At 40.2% G+C, this 23,491-nt stretch overlaps 1 protein-coding gene across 3 annotated transcripts in view; it reads left to right on the top strand.

Annotated features, from left to right (window-relative positions):
- Window positions 1–11,958: 11,958 nt before the first annotated feature.
- Window positions 11,959–23,491, top strand: part of SPECC1L (sperm antigen with calponin homology and coiled-coil domains 1-like) — a 45,685-nt gene continuing 34,152 nt past the window's right edge. The window contains exons 1-4 of one of the 3 annotated variants that reach the window (XM_009075465.1): window positions 11,959–12,141; window positions 17,357–17,516; window positions 17,978–19,611; window positions 21,436–21,643. In XM_009075465.1, the coding sequence (XP_009073713.1) occupies window positions 11,989–12,141; window positions 17,357–17,516; window positions 17,978–19,611; window positions 21,436–21,643 (2,155 nt within the window). In that variant the 5' untranslated portion in view covers window positions 11,959–11,988. The remainder of the gene's footprint in view (window positions 12,142–17,356; window positions 17,517–17,977; window positions 19,612–21,435; window positions 21,644–23,491) is intronic. The other 2 variants (XM_009075463.1, XM_009075464.1) reach the window with 2 other exon arrangements.

Below are 23,491 nucleotides of genomic sequence, written 5' to 3' on the forward strand. Positions count from 1 at the left end.
AAGGTGGAGGCATGTGATGGAAAATGCCTTAAGAGGTCTTTCACTAACTTAATTCAGAAGTTCTCTTTTTTCTTGCCTTGACCTTGTGGCGTTGGAGCTTCTCTTGCCAACTCGGATCCAGTTCTAGGAGTGTCTAATGCTATTAATGGGACTGAATCACTATTGCTCAGTGGGAAAAACAGCATAAGAAATGCTATGCTTGAGCTTCCTGCTTTCAAAAATCACCCCATTTAGTCTTATTTTTAGTCTTTTTACTGAAAAAGGGAGAAAAAGCAAGTGTTAGGAGCTGAGCTGTATACTTAATGGTAGCCTTACGTGACTAGTCACAAGGAACATATTACTTGTTTCTTTTGAGCTTATTCCAACTGAAATGATCAGAGGAGACACCACTTGGAGCACTTAGCAGTTCAGTGCAGCCTGCAAGTAATCATAGGATACTGTCTTTTAACACATAAATAATTCATCATTAGAGTTTTCACACATACATGTATGATTTTGTTTGGGAAAGAGAACTTCACTCTGAAGACACTACAACTTCTGATCTTCATCTTTAGAAGGAAATGTCTTGGGATCCTGCAGTTTTGCAAAGAACTTACTCTGTGTTGCAAATCACTGGCAGAACTAGTAGCTTCCCAAACTGCAGAAAAGAGTAATACAAGAATGAATTGTGAAGTTAGGTAAAAGACTTTTAGAAGTGGTTCAATCTGGAAGGTTTTTGTACCGTAAAAACAAAGGATTAATTAGAACTAGCCATTTATGGCATATTAAAGGGTCATACAGCCACTAAAGCAAAGCTTCAGGAGAGTAAATAACAAATGTTTACTTCAAGCTGTGGTTTGACATTTATGAAAGATAAGTCTTGCATGATACTTAACCAATTTTATTTTTGAGCACTGTTTGCCAGAATGGAGCCGAGGTAATGATCACCTGCAACTCATTGTTATATATGCAGTTTTATCCAGGAAAATAAACTGAGCACCTAACATCTAGTACTTAAATAGTAGTGGAAAAGAATAAAGGTAGTATTGAAATACCTGAGTGATGTATTTGATGACATCAGCCTGAAAGTATTTGTATTTTTCTGATGCTAGAAACATTTCCATGACTTTGGTCACTTGGCCAGTGTAGGATCCGTGTTCCACACAGGTCCGTGCAGTGAGTAATGGTTTCCTGTGGGATATACTTTTGGGGAGGTGGGTGGAAAGCATGACCAAGAGGCTGGCATTCCTAGCACTCCTTCAAACTTTCTGTTCTTATTACGTTTCTCTATACATCCTTAATTAAAAGCACACAGTGGTTTTGGCAGAGCCTTGAAACTTCGGCTACAGACTTCCCTTGCCGCGTGAGGGTTGGTGCTGGAGAGGCTCCTTCAGCCTGTTTCCCTGTTCATTGCTAAAATGTTGGCTGTCTTCACAGTGACAAGTCTCAGCTGACATGGACAGGTTTATAAAAATGATCATTAGAGATTGACTTTCTCTGTTTAGCCATAGGATTGTTTAATTATTTTTTCTTTTTCCTTTTCACTGAGTTGCCAAGTCGTACTGAGCTTAAGTTTCTTCTATTTAGCAAGGTAAATGACCTTGATAATGGGTGTGCATTTAAAGTAGCATCTGTTGTGCAGTGAAAAACCTTTCTGTCTTTGCAGACAACAGTCTTGCCTGTTTCAATTTGCTTCTCCCTAGGAAATAACCAACACTGTAAATAGCTAATGGCAAATATTTCCTTCAAGTCTCTGGAGGAATATGGGCTTTTCTGGGGGGGAAAAAAAAGCTGCCTTTATAGGCATGATTCCTAGCACAAATCTGCGTAACTCTACTCACTTGAGGTTTTAGTTTGGCTTCTATTGCTTTCTGTGACAACAAAAGGTCTTTCTTTCCTAGCAGTGACAAAATCATGCAAAGCTACTTTTTATCTGCACTCAGTTATATGAGATGGAGAATTACATGTCTCTTGTAAATGATGAACTTCTTAAATAGATCCAGTTGCTGGTAGTTGTTGTCATCAAATTATTCTTGACTTGTAATATTCTTGATTTGTAAATATGAGATGCATCCTTGAATGTGGCAATGTTACTGGTTTGGCTATGCTGAGAGCATCTCATCAAGAATTAACTTGGTAAAATGAATACTTTTCCCCCATAGCTGTTGCTGTTCTTCCTAGTCTAACACAAAACTACAGGAGTGGGTTTCCTCAGCCTGTATGGGCATCTCTGTGACTTTGAAAAAGCTGAAAGGTGCCATCATACTGTTCTCCAAAGGTTTTGATAGTTTTCAGGGATAGATATTCCTGTGATTTACAGCTGAGCTCATGCACAAGGAGCTGATTGTCTCAAAACCATAGGGGAAAATGGGCAGATATGGGAATAAACCCATAATCCTGATATAACTGTGAAGTGTCCTTGTTTCACAGTAGGTAACATCCTTACTAATACAAATGAGCATTATGGATTTTTCAAGGATGGCCTATCCCCCTGTCTTCAGTGCTGGGGTCATTGGTCTTTTTCATCTTCCAGATGCAATGGGCATCGTGAGTAACACACTAAGGCCAATGAGAAGGAAGAGGAAGCTGCTGGAGGTCCCTGTGGCTTCTGCTGTTTCATGAACCCTTCATTCTTGTTGACTCAGAGTCTTGGACCCACATCATTGAATCAGTAGTTTTTCGTACCTTAGGTGACTTTCTGAACTTCCTTCTTGTTCCCACTTACAAAGTTTTCAGTATTTCCACCCCTAAAAACTTGTCATTAATGGCAGGAATTAATCTGTCGTATTTAAGCACTGATTGGCACAAGAAACCCAAAACCTGCTCTCTGTACCATGTGCTCCTAAGCTTTATGTTATACTTCCAAGTTTTGGTCTCCTCTATGCAGTATAAGTTCTGTTTGGGAAAGCTCAGCCAGGAAAAAGACTAAAGACATTTTAAAGATTATAGATCCAAGTGTGCACATGAGATTTCAGTCTTCTTCATTTCATATTCAGAGGTAAATTTTCTGTATTAAAAACATAAATCTTATGCATGTGTTAGAAAAACTTAACAGTTTTCTGAAAATCTCTCTGATATATACCTGTAAAAACTAAATAGTATCTGTCTACAGAAGAAATTCCATTAAGTCTTTAATTTATGGACATTAGTGTTGTAAATAGAAGATATCTGAAGGGGAAAGAAGTATTTCAGAATAGCCTTCTTTAACAGGAAGACAACCTTTTTCTGTAGGCAAAAATATTGCAAGGTCTTCAGCCAAACTTCAAAGGCTCACAGGGAAACCTGGAGATATAGGAGCTTCTCAGAGAAATACCTTGTGTGTTTCCCAATAGAAAGTGCTAATGTGTCAGGCACTTGGCATTCCATGGGGATATCAGCACATCAGCAGTTACATCAGTTAGGGATGCTGTGCTGGGCTTTTAGTGCTTTGCCAGGTTCCATCCCATGTAGAGTCCTGCATTGCTCCAACAACCAAACTGCCCAAGAAAACAGCAGCTCCATAAACTGGTTAGTGGTTCATGTGTTTATGGAAGGCTTGAAATAAAAATGCAGAAGAGAAACAGCCTCTTACCCTTTTTCCTTGGGGAAGGGGGAAAAAATTGGCAGCAGATGGGAACCTCTCCATCCTGTCCCAAGCACTTTTCTCCCAAATGACTCAAATGTATGTCCTTGGGCTTCCACGCTGGGCACGTAACTGCTCCTCCCCTCGTGATACCAGGGCATTTAGGAAAGATTTACATGCAGCTCTGTCTCTTCTCTGTCTGCCAAGCCGGAAGCATTTTAAACTAATGAGTGTGATGTTGACAGGTCTTGGAGGTGAGGAAAGATGTGGGTCACAGCACAGAATTCAAACCCTTGGATAGCCATGGGAGGTCTTCAGGCCCTTCAGTGCCCTGTTTTGTTGTATGTTGATTGCTTAAAAATAACACAGTTCATCTGTTGTCTCATGCCATGGCATAGTGTGCCTTGGCAATAGGGTGGGTAGGTGGCAGTAAGAGGTTCATTTAAAGGAGAGCTGTTGCTGAGTGCCCAATAGCCTGAAACTGAATTAAAACAAATTTGGGGCTACACCGTGTCTGAAAGGACGAGACTTCCTTCTTGTTCCCAGGTCCCAGTCCCACTGCTTCCTTTGCATAGTATCTAGCAATTACAAAGTGAGTCAGATCAGTGCTGATCTGACTGAAAGACCAACTCATCAAAAATGAGCTGTGATGTCTAGAACAGAAAGAAAGGAGAGGACCGAGGAAGGGGTGGGACTGCATCTTTGGTGGCAGGCTACAATTAAATGATTTTCATGACTAGCTTAAGCAATTCCCAGCAGGCACTTCCCTTCCACAGCCTTAGCAAGGCTGGTGTGAGGATGGGCTCTGCCCATTCAGGCCATTCTCTTGGTGCAGCTGAGACCAGCATGGTCCTTCTGGGGCTGGGAATCCCAGAAGTGTAAGCACCTGGGGCCTGGAAGGTCCTCAGGGAATGCATCTCTCTATGCTTCCCCTGTTCTCTGTTTTACTGTTGCAATGCCTTCAGGAATGTTGCCAGACCAGGTTGGTGGTGAAGTGGACATAGTGAGCACCCAGTCACCTCCCAGGTCCAGAAATCCAGGCAGTAGAAAGTCCTCAAGGTGAGAGTCCTCAGCTGCTGGTAAGAACAGATGCGTCATTGTAACCATGCTGGTATCAGGGTTTGGGTGTTTGGGGTTTGGGTGAACTGAAGATCTGATGGAGTGCTGTGATGAACATGAGACCTAGTCAAAGTTATTCACTTATCTTACAGGTTTTACCTGTGACATCCATGTGCTGGGAGCCTCTGGTCTGGCTCCTGCACATGCTTTCTCTGTCCCCTTTTCTGTGCTGGGAGCTAGGCTGCTGCCTGCCTTTCTTCTCCCAGTGTACTTGATACAGCAGAAGTCTTTGCTGCAGTTGTTGGTACCAGAGTTCAGCTGACAACATTTTCAGCTGACAAAAGGGAAAAGGTCACCACTGCTCACCTACTGTAACCAGCACTTTTGGGAACAGCTGTGCTAGAGAGTGCACTGCAATGAAATGCTGTGCACTGAGTCGGTAGGTTTGAGACAGATGGAAGCTGTAGTGTTAGTTGAACACCTTTCCTTGTGCTGTTCTACCAAGTTCCCTGGTTTTAAAATGGACATGGCTGGTTTTGAAAGTACTTCCCTGGCAGTGCCAGGACAATTTCCACGTGTGCAGCAGACTTTGATTGTTGGTTGAGGCATATAGCATATACTTAGGGTTATAGGACACTTTGTGACAGGAAGGCTATTGATTTTTTTTAGTAACAGTTGCTTTAGAACATACTCGCAGTGATAATAGGTAACAACACTTCCCGTTAATGTGATCAGCTGACCAAGTACCACTTCTAGACTAGTGAGTTTCATAGCTAAAACTGGCCAGTCCCTTGGTGGGAAATTTAGTGTGTGAAATTTTTTTTTGCCCTAGAAAACCTACAGTGGCCCTGTAAGAGTTGGTTCTATTTTACTGGAATATTAACCTAAGGGTTTTACAGACAAGATTGATATTTCTGCTCAGTTTGTTTAAGCATGTAAAATCTGACAGGGAGGTACAATTGCTATCCAGGAAATAGGTATGTATTGCCTCATCTGTTAGTGCATGGCTTAAAATTTGTGTGCAACTGTGAAATTTGCCAGAAGGTGTGAAAAATGACAGTGTAACCAAATGACCTGGATTATCAACACCAATGAAACAAACCCTGTCTAGCTGTAATGTAGATGCTATTCTGATGTGGCCCATGCTACAAGATGCTGAGCCTACCTAGAATATTTTTTTAATCAGCTCTACAGTAGATAACAGCAAGGTGTAGATTTACCTATTATTCCATTTTTCAAAACTTCAGTTAAAAATAAAACCCTTCTGAAGGTGCAGTCAGTGTAGCAGCTCATGCTGAGACCAAGTTATAGACAGTGCTCCCCTTCCTTGTGGAACAGTTTCTTCATGCTAGTTGATAAACAGTTGTTTTTTCTTTCCTCAGCAGTGGTTTGAAATAGCAGTTGTTTAAAGTAGGAGCTCAAAAACAAGACTACATAATTTAATTTGTTATGAAAAGGCTTTTAGAGCACAGTTCGTAAGTTTAGGAGTTCTGTAAATGCTCCTCTCACTTGTCTGGAATGTTAAGTATTGCAACGGTTCCACATTGCTCACAGCAGTTACAGCCCCCAAGTTTTCTCCAAAGAAGGAGTAGAGAAATGTAGGTGTATAACAGCCAATTCTTGCCCAAAGCTCTGGTCTTTCCTCCCTTCTCTTTACAAGAGAAGTAGCCATAGCAAATGTGGCTTGAAAACAGTGGATGGATAATGTAACTTAATGGCAGAATTCCTATTTTTGTAATGCCACAGCTTGTAAAGCAATACTGTAATGGCTCTTTTGAATTTTTTAAGGTAGAAAGTAATAGGAAGGTCTTTCCTCTCTGGTTAAGTACCTGCAGCCTTTGTTCTAAATGTGCAGCTCCCATGCTGTGTGTTTTCCTCCCAGAGCGTAGCAGACACTGCCCACACTGGCACAGGGATCCATCCCACCTGGGGCCCTGGGACTGGCTGCAACTGTGGGCAGATGCCTTAGGAAAAAAACCAAAACCAAAGTCTTCCCTCCTGTCCTGACTGCTTTCCCACCCTGCAATTAATTTTGGCTCAGAGGGGTTTCTGAGCCCTTTGTGCTCAGGTCTTTAGCATCCATCAGGGGATTTCTCTACCTTGTGCATGTCCCTTCCCCTCGCACTTTGTGCAGCCTCAGAGTTGTGGTAATCTGCATTAAAAGTACAGCTCACTGGTTTTGAACCTGGCTCTAAGTTCGTTTGTTGGTCCTTAGCTTTAATACTGGAAGATATGGTTAACAGCTGTTCCCAGTTTGCCTTCTCCATGCCGTTCCAGATTTGATAGGGTTTTGTCATAGTCCCTGTGACATGTCTCATGGGAGCTATTACATACCTTTGATCTTATTTTTGCTCTTGCTGGACCATTTTCAGATCTGTAAGAAAATCCTCATCATTTTTTTTGAGCCTGAGAGACCAGAACTACACATAGCAATTGAAGTGTGAGTAAATGGGTGAAAAATTGATTTGTTGAGTGCAATATTTGTGTTTTATGGTTCCTTTTCTATCCCTTTCTTTAATAATTCCTGGAATTGCTTTGATTTTTTATTTTGCCTTATTCCAACCACCATACTGATAGTTTAATGAAGCTGTGAATCAAGAGACAGAAGCCTTGCTGAGCAATACTAATACAGTGAGAGCACATTTATATTTGAAGCTGAGGTTGCTTTTCCTCAAGAGATAGATTGCTTTGTTACCTATATTTAATTTTATTTGCTGTTTTTATTGTCCAGTTAGTCTCATAAGGGTTTTCTGTGATTCCAAGCACTTTGCTGTTATCCTTGGTGTCTTAAATTACCCACTAGCATCAGTGACTTTCAGGTCACTAAAACTGATGTCTTGATCTTTAGCAACAACAGAAATGCACTGTTTGCTCTGGGCTTCTGGAATCCAGTGGTCAATATATTATGTTTTTGGAATTATTGAGCAGGAGACATCGTTGTAGAGTGTTTGTGCAGCTTGCAGGCTGAAGGTTTTAGAAGTGTAGAGAACTCTGTCTCTCTTACTATGTAGCTTATTTCTTATCCCAGCTATGATGTGGTTGGTGACCATTCTGGCTTCCCATAAGTGACCTAAAAATGTCATTCCCTAATTATTTGGGAAAAAGTTGTCAACCTGAATATATCAAAAGCAAAGAACTTGTACAAATAGAGAGTGAAAGTGTACTGACTCTGTTGCTCTTATTTTCCTCTCTAATTTGGGTATTTGGTTTTTCAGAAGTGCTCAGTATCCACAGATTTGAGGGATCACTTGTTCCTATTTTTCTGGATCTCCCCTCAAATCACTTGTTCCTATTTTTCTGGATCTCTTAAAAGATTATAATTTTCTTAATAACTCACAATTTTTAGTAGGTAAAACTGCTTAATGCCTCCTGATACCTTGTCTTTTCAACCAAAAGCAGAACATACTTTCGGTGCTTAATTCTCACCTTCCAAGCATGGCGAAATTATTTTTTTCTTCTCTTGTGATAGAGCCTGAGTTTTGTGACAGCAATATGAGCATAAAAAAGCATATTAAATAATGGATGAGATTAAAATAATCAGAGTAAGAAATCACCCCTTCCCTGCCCTGCCTCTATTCAGGGCTCTGGAGGGAGACGCTGAAAGTGTTGCACGTTGGCTGGGTGGATGTATCATATCAGTTTACAGCAAGGAGCAGAGCCATGCCATTGGGCAAAACACTTTTAAATTATTATTTATGCAGTTGTATTTGCAGTTGGTATAAAATGCAGGGCTGGTTTCACATGCCTTCCCAGAGCAAGGAGAGCACACTCCTGAGCAAGGTTCTCTTATTTCCTGTGCTATGTGTGCTGTGGAGAGAGAGTCGGCTGGGAAAGGATACAGGTTAGAGTGGATAGTTGTGTTGTGGTTCAGGGTTCTTTCTAGCTGATATTTTGGCATTGTTTTGGCTTTTTTCCATCCTGATTAGTTTTGTCATTGATGCTGTTGTGCTAGTGTTAATCAAATGTTTTCCAGTAATGTTTTGTGCCTGTTGATAGATGAGTATTTTGTTTAGTGGTGTGATGTGAGGCACCTCCAAAAGTCTCTCCTGACTCTTCATGGAATGACACTGTCAGCTTGTAGTGTTAAGCTTCTACTTTGCTCTTTTTCTTCTGTTTTTTTTTGGAGGGTTTGGTTGGGATTTTTCAAATTTTTGTTTTCTTTGGGATTTTTTTCCCTTTTTTTTCCTGAGGTGGAAGTGTGTATAAAGGCAAAGGAAGTCTTCAGTAATTCCTTCTTTCTCCCTAGGGCAAAATAAAAACTACAGTTCTTTATGCAGTATTTTCTTTCTAAAACAATGGTGAAATAATGTTTTAGTTCTCCTTTGAATTGTTAGTGCTGTGTGTTACTCTTCAGAAAGTTTCTTTTGGCCAGAGTGCGTTTAATTTCTTATTTTAAAATTTATTATTGGGCAGAGAGAAAAATATTGTTGATTACTAATACAGTGTCTTCTTAAGGAATGTGGTGGTGTTCTGAAGCACAAAGGCAGTCTTTATCTGTGATACCTGCCTTTTGAGAAACTGGGTGAAGTATATCTTTATCCCCTTCCAGTCCGACAATATTGATGTCTTCTGTTTTCAGTGCTGAAACCTCATACTCTTTTTCCTTCCTGGAGAAGGCAGGAGGGGAGAAACTGGCACAGAGAGGTCATAAATTCACTTTATGAGCCTGAGTGAGCAGCTGCTTTTAGAACCTGTAATGCTAATTAATGTCTTGTCCTTATTTTAAGTGTGACCCATTTGTATATTTTTATCAGTTTAAAAAATATAATTACACCATCTTCTTTCAGTGAGTAAGCAACTACTAGAGCTTAGTTTCTTCTGGAAGAAAAGCTGAAACAGTGGTAACTAACCCTTCTTGTCCTCTATGTATCTCTGTTTCACTGGGTCATAAAAGGTGTTTTTCAGTGTCAGATTTATGTTCCTTTCAAAGTAATACTGTGATAAAACATGAGGATTACACTTAGCTCACATCATTGAGTTTCAGTTGTTTACATCACTGTCCTATGCAGTTGCTGTTCCTGAAGCAAATCCCGTGTCTTGTTTGAGGAACAATTCTCAAACCTGCATTTTGTAAAAAACCATTATGGAGGAGAAACCTTGGAGTTCATTGTCACTGCTCACCCCTGTAACACAAGAGTGTAAATGGTTCGTGCTGTGCAAGCTAACGTTAGCCTGCATTTCTTTCTTTCTGAGACTACATCCAGTGGGTTATGTTACTGCATTACTGGCTGTAATAAGCAGCTCCCAAATGTATTTACTGTGCATGCAAAGGTTGTGTGCTGTGTGTCTGGCACGGAAGGTGTGTCAGGCTTGATGAATGTGCTCTGTAGTCTGGATAAATGTGTATTGCAAGTGGCCATTGCTGGATGTCTGCATGCAGCTGGAGCTCCTGCTTCACAGCAAACTGCACTGAAAATTCCTTTGGTTATTTCTCAGCTGTGCTATGGGCGATTTATTTATGTCCACAGAACATCAAAATGCCATTCAATAGTCATGTTGCCAGTTTTACTAAACAATACTATCCTCTTTGGTCTTTTCAGTTTTCGTTTTCAGTCGAATAAGATCAAAAGCACAAGTGTTTTGAGTCATAAACATGAAAAAGGCAAGAAATATAAGTGTGGCAACTGAGACCTACCTGTAAATGTTAGCATCTGCTTCTGGAATCTGGTAGGCAGTTGTACCACTTAATATGAGGTGTGTATAGCAAACATGTTACCTTCATGGGGCTTTTCTGGTTTGGGTTTTGGTTTTCTTAGGAGTGTCTCATTTCCAATTCTCCCTCAGTTATTCAATCTGCTGTGAAGACATTCTGATTGCTAGTAGCCATATGGCAGGACTGGTGCATTTTTGACATTCTGATGATGAAACTGCAACAGCAAACAAAGTTTTCTGTGTCTGTTCATTCCACTTTTTAGAGCTAAGGGGAATCTGGAAGATATAAACAAATATTTTCAGTGTCTTAAAATGAAACTTCCTGTTGCTTCTGTTAGCAGTTCTTAGGGATCTGTGGAGGCAAAACTCCTGGAGTTTTACTGACTTTTATCAAAGTCAGAATTGAAATATGCTTGTGTGCAGCTGAGGTGGTGATGAGGAGGAAGGAATGCGTGTAAGGGTATGACATTAATTTCGTTAGCTGAAATGAATTAGTAGCTTGATCACTGTGTTGTTGTGTTCAATGTCTCATGCATCCAGTCATCAGTCTGCTTTTTGTGCCCTTGAAATGCTTCGGGTTTTAAGAGAAGGATGTGTTTCATGTTTCTAATCAGCTGCAAGATACTGGGCTCAGATAAACCTGATCACTCACTCCCACCCAGAATCTGTAAAATTGGGAGGGGAGTGGAAGTTCATCCTCTTAATGTTCCATCCTGTCTTCTGACTCAGGGGAGATGAAGAAAACAGCTGCCAACTCTCACTTTTGCAAGAGAGGAGAAGATCCTGGTGTGTCTAGTCTTTCTGGTAGTCCATGCTTCAAATTATGGCTGTTGGCTAGTCTACTCTTTCTCAGGTTGTCTTGCAGAATTAGCAGTTGTGATAACTGCAGTGGCCAGGACTGCTGTGGCTGCTCATGGTTTGGGTGAATCAGCTTTGGTTTATGGACTTTATTTACATGCTCATGGACAGAATGACAGTATTGACTGTTGTTTGCTGTTGGAGAAAACCTGAAGGCAAGGCAAAGCTGCAGGAGTGTCCTGGCTGGGCTGTGGGACATAGTGGGCTACTTCTGCATCTGGTTTCTTGGAGATAATCTTTGTAATTGTATGACTCATACTAATTTTGTAAAGTCCCATGTGTTTATTGATGTGATTTTTATTAATAAATGGTGTCAGGGAATCTGAATTTTTTTTTTACTACTTTTGATTTTTATAGCCTGCATTTTTCACTCCAACTGCTGTTCCACTCTGGATACTGTAGTTACCAAGCTGATGGTAATCTGTTCTCAGATTCAATGTTGTTGCTAGTTAGGCTGTTGGCTGAATACTCCCACGGTATTTTCCTTCCCACAGTCAGAAATAAAGAACATTGCTCCCTAATAAGCCTTTCTTTCGCTTGCTAACAAGTGAACTCAGCAACATGGGTCACTTATAAAGTATCCTCGGTTCAATGCCATTTGTGGAACTCAATAATTATAATTTGGAGTGGAGCTGTAGGAAGTTGCTTGCTTAGTCCTTGGTAAAAATTCCTCTTGAAAGAAGGCAAAAACCACTGGTCAGTCACATGCATTCTGTTCGGTTCTAATTTGTGGTCTTTGCTGCTCTTCTGGACTTCTGGTCTTAAATAGAACATTATTTAAAAAAAGACACTGTGTTTCATCTGTATTTTATATTTCAAATGTCTTTTTTTCTGCTTGTAGATTTGTTTGTAAATGCATCATAAACAGACAGCCCAGAATGAAGAAAGCAAGCAGGAGTGTTGGCTCAGTGCCCAAAGTGCCTGGAGTAAATAAAACTCAAACAACTGAAAAAGCCAAACCAGAAAACGGCTCCTCAGTGTCTGCAGTAACAAAACTCTCCAAAACCGGGACATCCGCGTCGCTTTTGAAGGTAACAACCAGTAGAACAATCTGATTATTTATATTTTTCATGATAAAGCTTTGAAAAGAGTAGAATTTCAGGGCATGTCTTTATTAATGCAGCTTGGACTTAGAAGTTTGCTACATGGATAGCTGAATGGAATCTGGGTAGTTACACAAGGGGGATAAGTTTTTGTGTGTTTTTCGTATTGCAGCCTGTGACATGATGGAGAGAAAAATTTGTGCAGAACTGGGCTGTTCTGCAAAAGGATAGGGGTGAAAGTTGTGTCTGATGAGTGTTATTAGTAGTGTTGTGTTATGCTTGAATGGTATGTCAGTGGCTAATGGGATTTGATAAGAGTTATTTACTAACTCTGAGAAAAGGACTAATGAGGTATCTAACATGAGAGCCTTTTGATATCGGTGATCCGTGTCGGGTCAGTGCAGCTGCACTCTCCAGGCTGTTTTGGCCTTTGCTTTGTGTGAAGTACTGCTTGAGCTGAATTTTCACAAGTCGATTCTTGCTCCTAGAACAAGTTCAAAGGTAGAGGTTTTCTCTTCTATTAGCAAAACAGGGCAGTAGATGTAGGAGCATATGGTTTGCAACAAACAAGGAGGAGGAGAAATAATGAGGTGTGCTGGTGTGGAGCGTTCACCTGGGAGTAAACACATGTGGGTTGGATGGATGGCATGAGCCTGCCTGGTCAGCTTCCCTCCCCTGGCATGGAGACGTGGCTGGGCACAGCTCCTTTCCCTCCCTGCAGCCCAGTGTGCAGTGCTGTGCTCTGCTGCCCTGGAGCAAATGGGCAAGGGCAGCAGGGCTGGTGTCTGCAGCTGGGACCTGAACTGCTGTCACTGACATGCAGAGAGCCAGATAGGCCATGAAATAACTGGCAAATAAAGATCCCAAATCAAACCAGCTGTAGGGGCTGAGGTCTCTCAGCAACAGCTCTGCAGGGTCACTGAAGTCAGAAGGTGTGTTTCATTTGCTTTTCTCTTAGGCAAGAGTGGTTAATACTTTTGCTGATGAAGTTGCAAGCTAGTTTTCAGCTATGCTTTCTCCTGGTGCTCCTCCTTTCCCCTGTCACCCAATGCAGTTTTCCTAACTTAAAATAGTCTTTTGATGCTTGTTGGCACTACTTCATATTTCTAGAAATCTCTCCAAGAATATGGAAACAGAAGTTCTTTGTAGTTTGCTTATCAAGTTTCTTATGTCATACCTCTCAGGGAGATAAAGGAGGAGGATGATCTAACACTGAACAAATTTGACCCAGTATGCTTTCACAATTTTGCTTATATTAGTAACACTTCTGGCAGTGTTTGGGTGTGGGATTAGAATTTAGGACAACTCTGTTTGAGGCACAATGAAAAATTTTCTCTTAATTACTAAAACTTACCTCAGATTCATGTTACAGCCAAGCTTGCTCATATAGTTGGATGTCTTTTACTTCTTGTGCTGCTGTTCATCCAACTGTGTGACTTAATGTTGAATCTTATCTTCGTTGAGTGTTCCATACTTATGTAACAGTTAGTTCTGGGGTTTTTTTAGTTTACTGGTACTGACAAATCACATTTATAATGACTGGCTTGAAAGGAGTATCAACACAAGCTGTCTTATTTTTAAAGTAACTTTTTGTATAGTTTGATCTTATTGATGAAACATTTGGCACATTGCTTTCCTCACAGTGTTTGTTGGATCTTCCCTTAGAGCTGATGAATTGGTGTGTTCTGAATGACATTTGATATTCCTTGACAAAAAAAAAAGCCAGCATTAAATAGCTTTAATTGCCCCAGCTCACTGATTTACTCAGTCCTTTGAGTTGGGTATTGAATGAAAGGCCACTATTAAGGAGAAGAAATACAGCACTATAATAACCTTAATTCAGTCAGGAATAATGTTGCAAAATTAAAAATTATTTTGTAATTATAATCTTCCCTTCATGGTATAACTATAAGCTTCTTTCACTGTGCATCATTCCATAGATTTGTCCTTTTTTGTGGAGTTTTCAAAGTGTGTGGACAATGAGCACAGGAAGAGGCTGTGAGACCCACCCTTGTGTGCAGCTGAGCCTGGACCAGAGTGGGTTTGTCCTGCTGCTTCGAGTCCTTTGTCTGTTCCTTCTCTGCAGTTTTGTGTCTCCCACTTTGCCCAGGACTTGAGTATATGTTCAACACATCCCTGTGCATGCTGTTACAGCAGTAGGTTAACTGCCAGCCACTTCTAGTTTTTAGTCTGTCAAAAAATACTCTACAAATCATGTGTTCTCATTTTTAGGTTCATTATGTTTTGACTTCTTTAGCTAATGAGCTTGTGATCCTGCTAACACTCCCAGCTGTAATTAGACAGCAGCTCTACTTCAGACAAATGAATTGCAAAATCCAGTGTCCCTGAAAAGCCAGGACTTGGAGACCAGTATTTGAATATTAAAAATCAGAATGTGCTTTCAGTATTCATGTGTCTGGGCTCCTATTCTGTTTGCAAAATCACTTAATTATAGATTGTTGTGAAGTTTGACGTCTGAAAAACTCAAATACAGCAACAGCAAGCATCAAAGAAAATCATGGGTAGTAATAATGATATATATATGTAAAGGTATTTGAATGAGGTGCAGTGAATAGGATATACCTGTTGAGAAACTAAGATGAATTGAATTGTAGAGGTGATTATTCATGTTTCATTGCACTGAAAGTTGTGAGGGGGAAAATGGAATATGAATTGTATATTTATAAAGTGGGTTTTCATATAGAAAATCAAAATAGGTCTGGATGAGCATTTCTAATTGTGGTATTTTCTAATTTTTTTAATGCAGGGGCTTTAATGCTAAGCAGGATGACACAGTTCTCAGTGTATGGGAGAAAGCTGTTTAATAAGCATACAGCATTGATTTTGCTTCAATTAAAAAGATAAGCTGCAGAAATACTTTGATTTTAAAAGTCAAGAATGGTTGCCATTGTGGAGCATTAAGAAGAGAGATCTGCTGGTTTGTAATTTTTCCAAGGCTTTGCTAAATAGTTTTCTTTGCCAAGAGTATAATGTTACAGCTTTGAGAAACTGTTTACTAATTGGCTGCAGAGGAGGCAGTGCCTTCCAACCTAGACCAGAAATAGTTTATGGGTAAGTCAGAAGAAGAATGGCTGTCTTAAATTCCTTTGTTCAGCAAGGACTGGAGATGACTAATGTCTGAAAGTGTGTATTTTACTTAGCGTTTTCTTTCTTCAAGCTGAGTCACATCTTGACCTATTTGGCTTGATAACATGTACTTGTACTGTAAGTGTCTAAAAGCTTAATCTAATTTCCCCACTCTTTCAGCAGGGTGAAAATGCTGACAGCTAATAGTCTGTTTGAACTATCACGTTTGTAGGCTGGTTGGCAGGTTCAGCACCAAGACAGAAAGTCACTGTTCTGTGCCTTTCTGTAATACCTGGTTTAGGTGATAATTGCATCACAAGGTTGTTTCCCTCCTCCTCTCCCCCCATGCCCACAGAATGAGTTTAGATTAGATGTGAAATCTGATTAGATTGCAGGCTGAGGGAGGGTTGTTGTTGAGAAGTGGTTTGTGCTCAGCTTGTCCTCCCCACATGCACAGGGTGGGATCTGTGGCTTTTGTAGCCATCTGACATTTTCATTTTCCCACTGGTGCTTCCATTGCCTCTGCTGTTTGCCTGGCTGTGTGACATGGCAGATGAAGGAGCTGATCTGAGTCCTGGGAGGAAGAGCTCTTTGAAAAGGCTTGTTTGCACAGCACAGTGTGTGAGCACACGGAGAGGAGCAGCATGGAACAACAGTGCCTTTCTCCTAGCAGAAAAGCAGCTTAGATGCACATCAGACTAGATCCTCAGAGTAATGTGTTTTCTTCCAGCCTTTTAAAAACCTTTTCGGAAGGCTACACCATTTCTTGCATAATTCAATAAAAACACTTTTGTCCTGGAAGATTTTATCCTTACAAATACATGGAATTTTTCTGTATTTCTAACAGCATGCAGAGCAAATATGTTCTCTTCCCAAGCTCTTTTGTTTTGCAGCTGCTCCACTTTGTAAATGGCACAGATCCCATCCATGCCCTTTCCACAACGTTGTGATCAGTGTTCCTGACTGTTCTGAAATTTGCACTTGCAAAAAAGAAAATAGATAGAGTGGAGTGATGTGCAAGATTTATTTTAATTCAGCAAGTGTACTTTCATTCTTAGTATATAGAATCATGATGTCTGGTGTCTGGTATTTACCATGAGTATGTATAGGAGCTGGACGTTATAAACCTGCAGGATTTGAAAGTGATGATGTAAAGCAACTAGTTAATTCTTAAGCAGCACCTTTTAGCTGGGATATTGGATGAGGGTTCAAATGTGTTATCCAGCTGAATAATACAGTTACTCAAGGAATGCTGCTAACAGCTGTTTTCTTTTAATTTTTCATGCCTATATAACAGGAAAAATATTGAGCGTATTTTGATTGTTTCATCATTTGAAAAATTGCATTTGAAAGGCTCTAAGTCTGCCAATTAATGCTTAAGAGCTTAGTATTTCTAGAGTTTGCTTCATTCTGAAAGATGTACTCTCTGTTTGGGAGTCTGGTTGTTGAGAATCCTCTGCTGACTGCCTTGTCACATTCCAGGCAACGTTCGTGGCTAACAGTAGTTTCAGGAACAATCATGAGGTTAGGCAAAAACTCCATCGGACAAATATCTCATCTCTGAGAGTGCCTAGTAAATAGCATGAAAGCAAGGCAAGGACCTAGCTTAGTATTTTGAGCTAGAAAGGGTATTTTGTTAATGCTGGATTGATTTTGTTTTTTGGTTTGGTTGTTTTCTTGTGAACTTGTCCAACAGAAAACATTTGATCATGTTCTACTGAAGGACATTATTCTCACTTCCTAGTGTTTGGTGATTTAATTACCTACAAATTGTCTTCATTTTTACACATAAGTAAACTTTCAATCAGAATGGAGAAGTTTAACTCTGTACTGTGTTACTGTGCTTTAATTATTTTTTTCTTCTTGGCATTGAAACATTAAGAATTTTTTCTGGGAGAGAGAAAACTCAGTTTTTATAGTCACTCATATGTAAGGAGTTAATGTTCCATTTCAGTTTACCCCCTCTGTGCAGTGCAGTTACACTTTTCAGCATTCTTGCATAGACACATGACTAGACAAATATGTACTTTTTAAACTGATGGAATCTTTAACAGAAGAAATGTTGGCTGTGCAGACTTCTCAGTCAGCTGTCTTAAAGATGCTTCTTCCCTTTCAGACTAAGAGTAACGATGACCTCTTAGCGGGGATGGCTGGTGGTGGTGGAGTGACAATGACCAATGGTGTCAAGGCCAAGAAGAACACTTGTGTATCAACAGCATCTTCAGCTCCAGGGACAACCATGAACAGTTTGGAAAATAAACCCAAAACTCTTTCAGGTAAATGGATATATTGTATCCTTAAAGATGGTAGTTGGGTGGCTCTTTATATTCATCTTATCTATCGAGGATCTAAGCTGTCTCATTAAATGATCAGTAACACCATGGTCAAGTCACACACCTCCTGTTCCTAATAATGTAACTGGTTTTTTGGAGGATGTTCCGTTTAATTTTTTCACTGATGTAGTTTTTGCACAATTTATCAGAAGCTATTAAGACAAAAAAAAGCAACTTAGAAATGTTAAACTTCAAGGTCTAACTGATTTCCAAGATACAGGTAAAGCATGTATGAATTAAAACCTGACTGCACTGGTTCATGCTGAATGTGGTGTGTTTGCTGTGGAATGCATTTCCCAGTGTGATTCAGAAAATCAACCACTGCATTGCTGATGCAAAATGCACAGTCTGCTGTGACAAACTGTATTTTGAATTCATGTTCCTAACTTTCAAAACACATCCAGGTACAAGTTCCACAACCAAGCGTAGCACTTCATCTGGCAATAAGGAGTCGAGCTCTTCTAGAGAGAGAATCCGTGATCGTTCCCGCTTAAGCCAGAGCAAAAAGCTGCCCCTGGCAGGACAGGGCACAAGCGATACGGTACTGGCAAAGCGCTCCCGGAGCCGCACCAACCCGGAGTCTGACGTCCGAATGAGCAAGTCCAAATCAGACAATCAAATCAGTGACAAAGCTGCACTGGAAGCAAAGGTGAATGATCTTCTGACATTAGCCAAAACTAAAGATGTGGAAATCTTGCATCTGAGAAGTGAACTGAGGGATATGCGTGCTCAGCTGGGGCTCAATGAGGAGCAGCTTGAAGGTGATGAAAAATCTGAAGAGAAAGAGGCCATTGTTGTCCATCAGCCAACTGATGTGGAGTCGACATTGCTGCAGTTACAGGAACAAAACACTGCTATCCGAGAAGAGCTCAACCAGCTGAAGAATGAGAATCGAATGTTAAAAGACAGACTAAATGCATTGGGCTTTTCTTTGGAGCAAAGGCTGGACAACTCTGAGAAACTCTTTGGCTATCAGTCTTTGAGTCCAGAGATTGCAGCTGGCAACCACAGCGATGGTGGTGGCACTCTGACATCTTCAGTGGAAGGTTCTGCTCCTGGATCAATGGAAGACTTGTTAAGTCAGGATGAAAACACTCTGATGGACAACCAACACAGTAATTCCATGGATAATTTGGACAGTGAGTGCAGTGAAGTTTATCAGCCACTGACATCGAGCGATGATGCCTTAGATGCTCCATCGTCTTCAGAGTCTGAAGGTGTACCAAGTATAGAAAGATCTAGGAAGGGAAGCAGTGGCAATGCCAGTGAAGTATCTGTAGCCTGTCTGACAGAACGGATACATCAGATGGAAGAGAACCAGCACAGTACAGCTGAAGAGCTCCAAGCCACACTTCAAGAGCTTGCAGATTTGCAACAAATAACACAAGAGCTAAACAGTGAAAACGAAAGACTTGGAGAGGAAAAAGTAATCCTTATGGAGTCTTTGTGCCAGCAAAGTGACAAGCTAGAACACTTCAGCCGTCAGATCGAGTATTTTCGGTCCCTGTTAGATGAACACCATATTTCCTACGTTATCGATGAGGATATGAAAAGTGGTCGCTACATGGAGCTAGAGCAGCGTTACATGGACCTTGCAGAGAACGCTCGGTTTGAGCGAGAGCAGCTCTTGGGTGTTCAGCAGCACCTAAGCAACACTTTGAAGATGGCAGAGCAAGACAACAAGGAGGCCCAAGAAATGATAGGGGCGTTAAAAGAACGAAATCACCACATGGAACGGATTATTGAGTCAGAGCAGAAAAGCAAAACAGCACTAGCATCCACCTTAGAGGAGTACAAAGCCACAGTAGCCAGCGACCAGATTGAGATGAACAGGCTGAAAGCACAGTTAGAGCATGAAAAGCAGAAAGTGGCTGAGCTGTATTCTATACACAACTCTGGAGACAAATCAGATATCCAGGATCTGCTGGAGAGTGTGAGGCTGGATAAAGAAAAGGCAGAGACCCTGGCCAGTGGTCTGCAGGAGGAGCTGGCACACACGCGCAACGACGCAAATCGATTGCAAGATGCCATTGCTAAGGTAGTGCTTAAAACACTGTTCTGTTCTAACATCCTCTGTGCACTGTGACTTGTTACTGGGCACTCTAGTTCTTTAGGAATTAAAGGATTAATTATGAGGTTAATTGGATTGCAGCAGTGTTAGGACTGATTACTTTCTCTTAACTTTTGTTATGGAAACGATGGCAGCGTTTTAAAATGTTACATGGATATGCTGAGCTACAGGATAACAATTGTGTTAGATTTTAAAAATATTTGAACTCCACAACTTATTTCAATGGCCAAACTTAAACAGTATTTAAGATACTGTACTGATTTAGTGCTTAAATTGCATACCTTCTGCAAGAGTTTCAGGGAGTTAGTGCCACACTGGTGGGAGAGGGAGTCATGGAGAAAGTGCTGGGAATCCATGTTTGCAATGATAACCAAGCTGTTGATGACTGGAAGGAGCTTTTTTAGGCATTGAGAGAATATTTTGAATTTTCAGACTATACAAGTTGATTCAGTTAATTGAGAATAATCTAATGATAAATAAAGAAGTGACTTCTTTCTCCAGTCAAGAATTACTAATGAGGTAGAGATTTTACCAAATTTAATTGCATCTCCTAAATCCATATTTTCACTTTAAATGGAAAGAAAAAAACCCAAACATATTGCTAGACTTTTAAACAACTTTTAGTCATCTCTTATTAAATATGATAAATACACATTGGTTTTTACTAATGACCCATCCAGGAGCACTTTGTGTGTTGACTGGATTTTGGATCAAAGTATATATTTCTAGTTCTTAAACAGCTATTTTGTCTCAAATAACTAATTTATGCAGTAGATATGTGTAGTGAAAGCATTTACCATAATTTAATATAAAAACAATAACATTTATTTAATAAGTTGAAATATGCATTTAAAGATCTGTCTTTCTGATGAGACAAATTATGCTGAAGTTAATGTCTGAACTATATATTAGCTGCATGTTAGTCATGATCACGAGCCAGTTAGAATCAGCCTTAATTTGGGATGAAAAACCAAATAATTTTAATAATTAAATTTGGAGAGGGCTATTAAAATACAAACCACTGAAGCAGATGATTTAAAAGCAGAGCATTTTGTCTATTAAACTTGGTGCCTGCCTGTGTTTGTCTAGCCTAAGCCATGACCTAATTTCTCTTGTTTTTCTGTCCTCCTATTTTCACTGTTGGGTTAATGTTCCTGTGCCCCTGATCCCAGCTTGTTATTTTTGTTACAGTTTTATGAGGCAGGGTAAAATAGCCTCTCCTCCTGCTCCTAAAAGGGAGAAGTCAACCACCTCTTGCCTTCCCTGTATTTTTTTATTTCAATTCAATAGCTCACAAGTCTCCTCTGAGAACTGCTTCAACTCACTAGCACATCTCACACACAAATGTGAAACCTGCTGCTTGGTTAAGGAAATGAAGCATCACACAGGTCCAGCAAGCACTAAACTTGATGCACAGAAGAGAGCAAGCTTTTTCTTTTTTGGCAAGAGGAAGAAGGGGTAGTGAGTTTCCCCCACCAGCCTGTCCCTTTCCCATGGCAGCTAGATGTTACACTGGATCTGCTCATGAGCCCACAGCCTTGGTACTAAGGCATTGTTGCTTCACTTGTGTACAAGGCACTGCTGTCAGAGTAGCTGGGGAATGCTCATATATCCAGCTTGGGAATAAAGAAGTTTAAGTCTGGGTCCGGGCAATATAACTGTACATTGTTAAAGATTTACACTTCTATACCTTTTCTGGCTGCAGAAATGGTGTCAGTGTGGTAGTTACAAAACCAAAAGCTTGCTTAATATGCAGCCAGTTTGAGTATGGTAAGATACATTCTTCTGCAGGTTGAAGATGAATACCGAGTGTTCCAAGAAGAAGCCAAGAAACAAATTGAGGATCTCAATGTGACTCTAGAAAAACTTCGAACTGAACTAGATGAAAAAGAGACTGAGAGAAGTGACATGAAAGAAACGATCTTTGAGCTGGAGGATGAGGTAGAACAGCATCGTGCTGTGAAGCTTCATGACAATCTCATCATATCTGATTTGGAGAGTAAGTATTATGACTTTCTCTTGAGAGAAATGATAATTTAAGAAAAGCTTGAGTAGAACACTAATATTGAAAATATGTTCACTTAAATTTTGTATGTCAGAATTCAAGTCAGACTGGGTTGCACACTAGGGGAAAAAATGAAGTCAGCTTTGCTTTTCCAGTCCCAGTTAGTAGTTGGTGTGGGAATGAAAACCTGTGAATTCAGAACTAATATGAAATCTACTAATACTGTTTTCAAGTTGTTTTTCAAAGTAGAAAAGCATGTAATTACAGACTTAATGATAGTGTGCTCCTTGGGCGTTTTGGAGACTGGATGATTGATTTAGTGTTTTGGGGTTGTGTTTTTTAAACATGTTCTCTCTTTCAAGTTCCCACACATTAGGAGTTACCAGGTAACTTGAGATGTGTGTAATGAATGATTTCTCCCAACTAACCTAAGGTGCTTTTAGTGGAGAAATGAGTGGATGGAGGCCCTGGAAGTTACAAGTGTCAGAGCTGACTTGACAATATGGTGTATTGGAGATATGTATATCTCTTTCTGTATTTACTTGCTCAAGTCATGAAACTGATCTGTGAACCTTAAAATGAGTGCGATAAACTTCAGGCAAGTGAGAATAAAACTTAATCTCTTGACTCTTTGCCCTGTACAAGAAATGGTTGGGGCTTATAATGAAGTTCATACTTGTCTAGCTCTCTGTGCCTTAGTTTCCTCTCTGATCTCAAGGACCTGCTCAGACATTCCTACCACGGGCTGGAATTCTGCAATTAGTCTCCATCTAAATAAGAGCTTGTGCATCTGTACTCTGGCAAGCTGTATTTACACAGAATTCAAATATCTGCTAGTTTTCCATGGTATTCAAAGCTGAAACAAGACAGCAAAAAACCCAAAGCATGATCCCTTCTAACAACAGGGGAAATATTCACAGAAAGAGTTTTAAATGGGTCTGCTGTCAGGTAGAGGTAGTGTCTTAAGCAAGATAAATTGTTTATTCAACTGAAGCTTGGTATCTTCAGACATGTGGCTGTGAGCTTGGTGTCCCTAAGCAACCTTTCTTCATCTTGAAATGGAATTGCTGCATCTCTTTACAAAGTTGTTTTATGGTTTGATTCTGCAAATTTTTTATCTTCCTGTGCTAAAAATACAGACATTGACTAGGGAGTAGGAGCTCAGACACAGCAGCTCTTTCTTTGTTCCTGAATAATTTTGTAGCAAAAACTCAAAAAGGCTCAACACTTTTCTTCTGGTTTTGTTTTATCTGTTAGCTGAACTATATCTGTACAGGGAACAGCACCTCAGGTAAATATTTAGGTATCTGCATAGTAATTCCCAATTACAAAGGCAGCTTTAATTTTTAGATGCTTCTGCTTTGGGGTTACAAAGCAGCTGTCAGGTATTTCATTTAAAACAGTACAAATTCAGGCAGACAAAATGCTGCGAGGGCAGAAATTTCAGCAAAAATTGCAGCAGTCATTGTTTTTCATTGCTCTTGAAATAGTTTGGAAAGTTTGGCTGTAGTAGCTGCTGGCCTGGAGTGATCCCTTAGGAAAGCAAGCAGTGTTTTAGCAGGAAGGAGAGAGGCATCTAGTGGCAGTATGTGAGGATGGCAACCGAAGGGTTGTAAAAATTTTAAAAGGGTGTTTTTTTCTGACCACGTTAAAACACTGTTCATTATGAGTTTGTAACTGAACCTTGTACAGGAGATTCTTCATGGTAGCCTCTAAGTGCCAGCAGAGAACAACATCTTGGAAGATCTGGGGCTTGGAAGAGGTACATAGAACATTTAAAAGACAGAATTCTAATAGTTTATATTAAAGTGACAGAAAAGCTTATCTTGAGTACTAAGTTCT

The sequence above is a fragment of the Acanthisitta chloris genome, unplaced genomic scaffold (assembly GCF_000695815.1).
Source record: "Acanthisitta chloris isolate BGI_N310 unplaced genomic scaffold, ASM69581v1 scaffold25465, whole genome shotgun sequence".
Taxonomy (NCBI): domain Eukaryota; kingdom Metazoa; phylum Chordata; class Aves; order Passeriformes; family Acanthisittidae; genus Acanthisitta; species Acanthisitta chloris.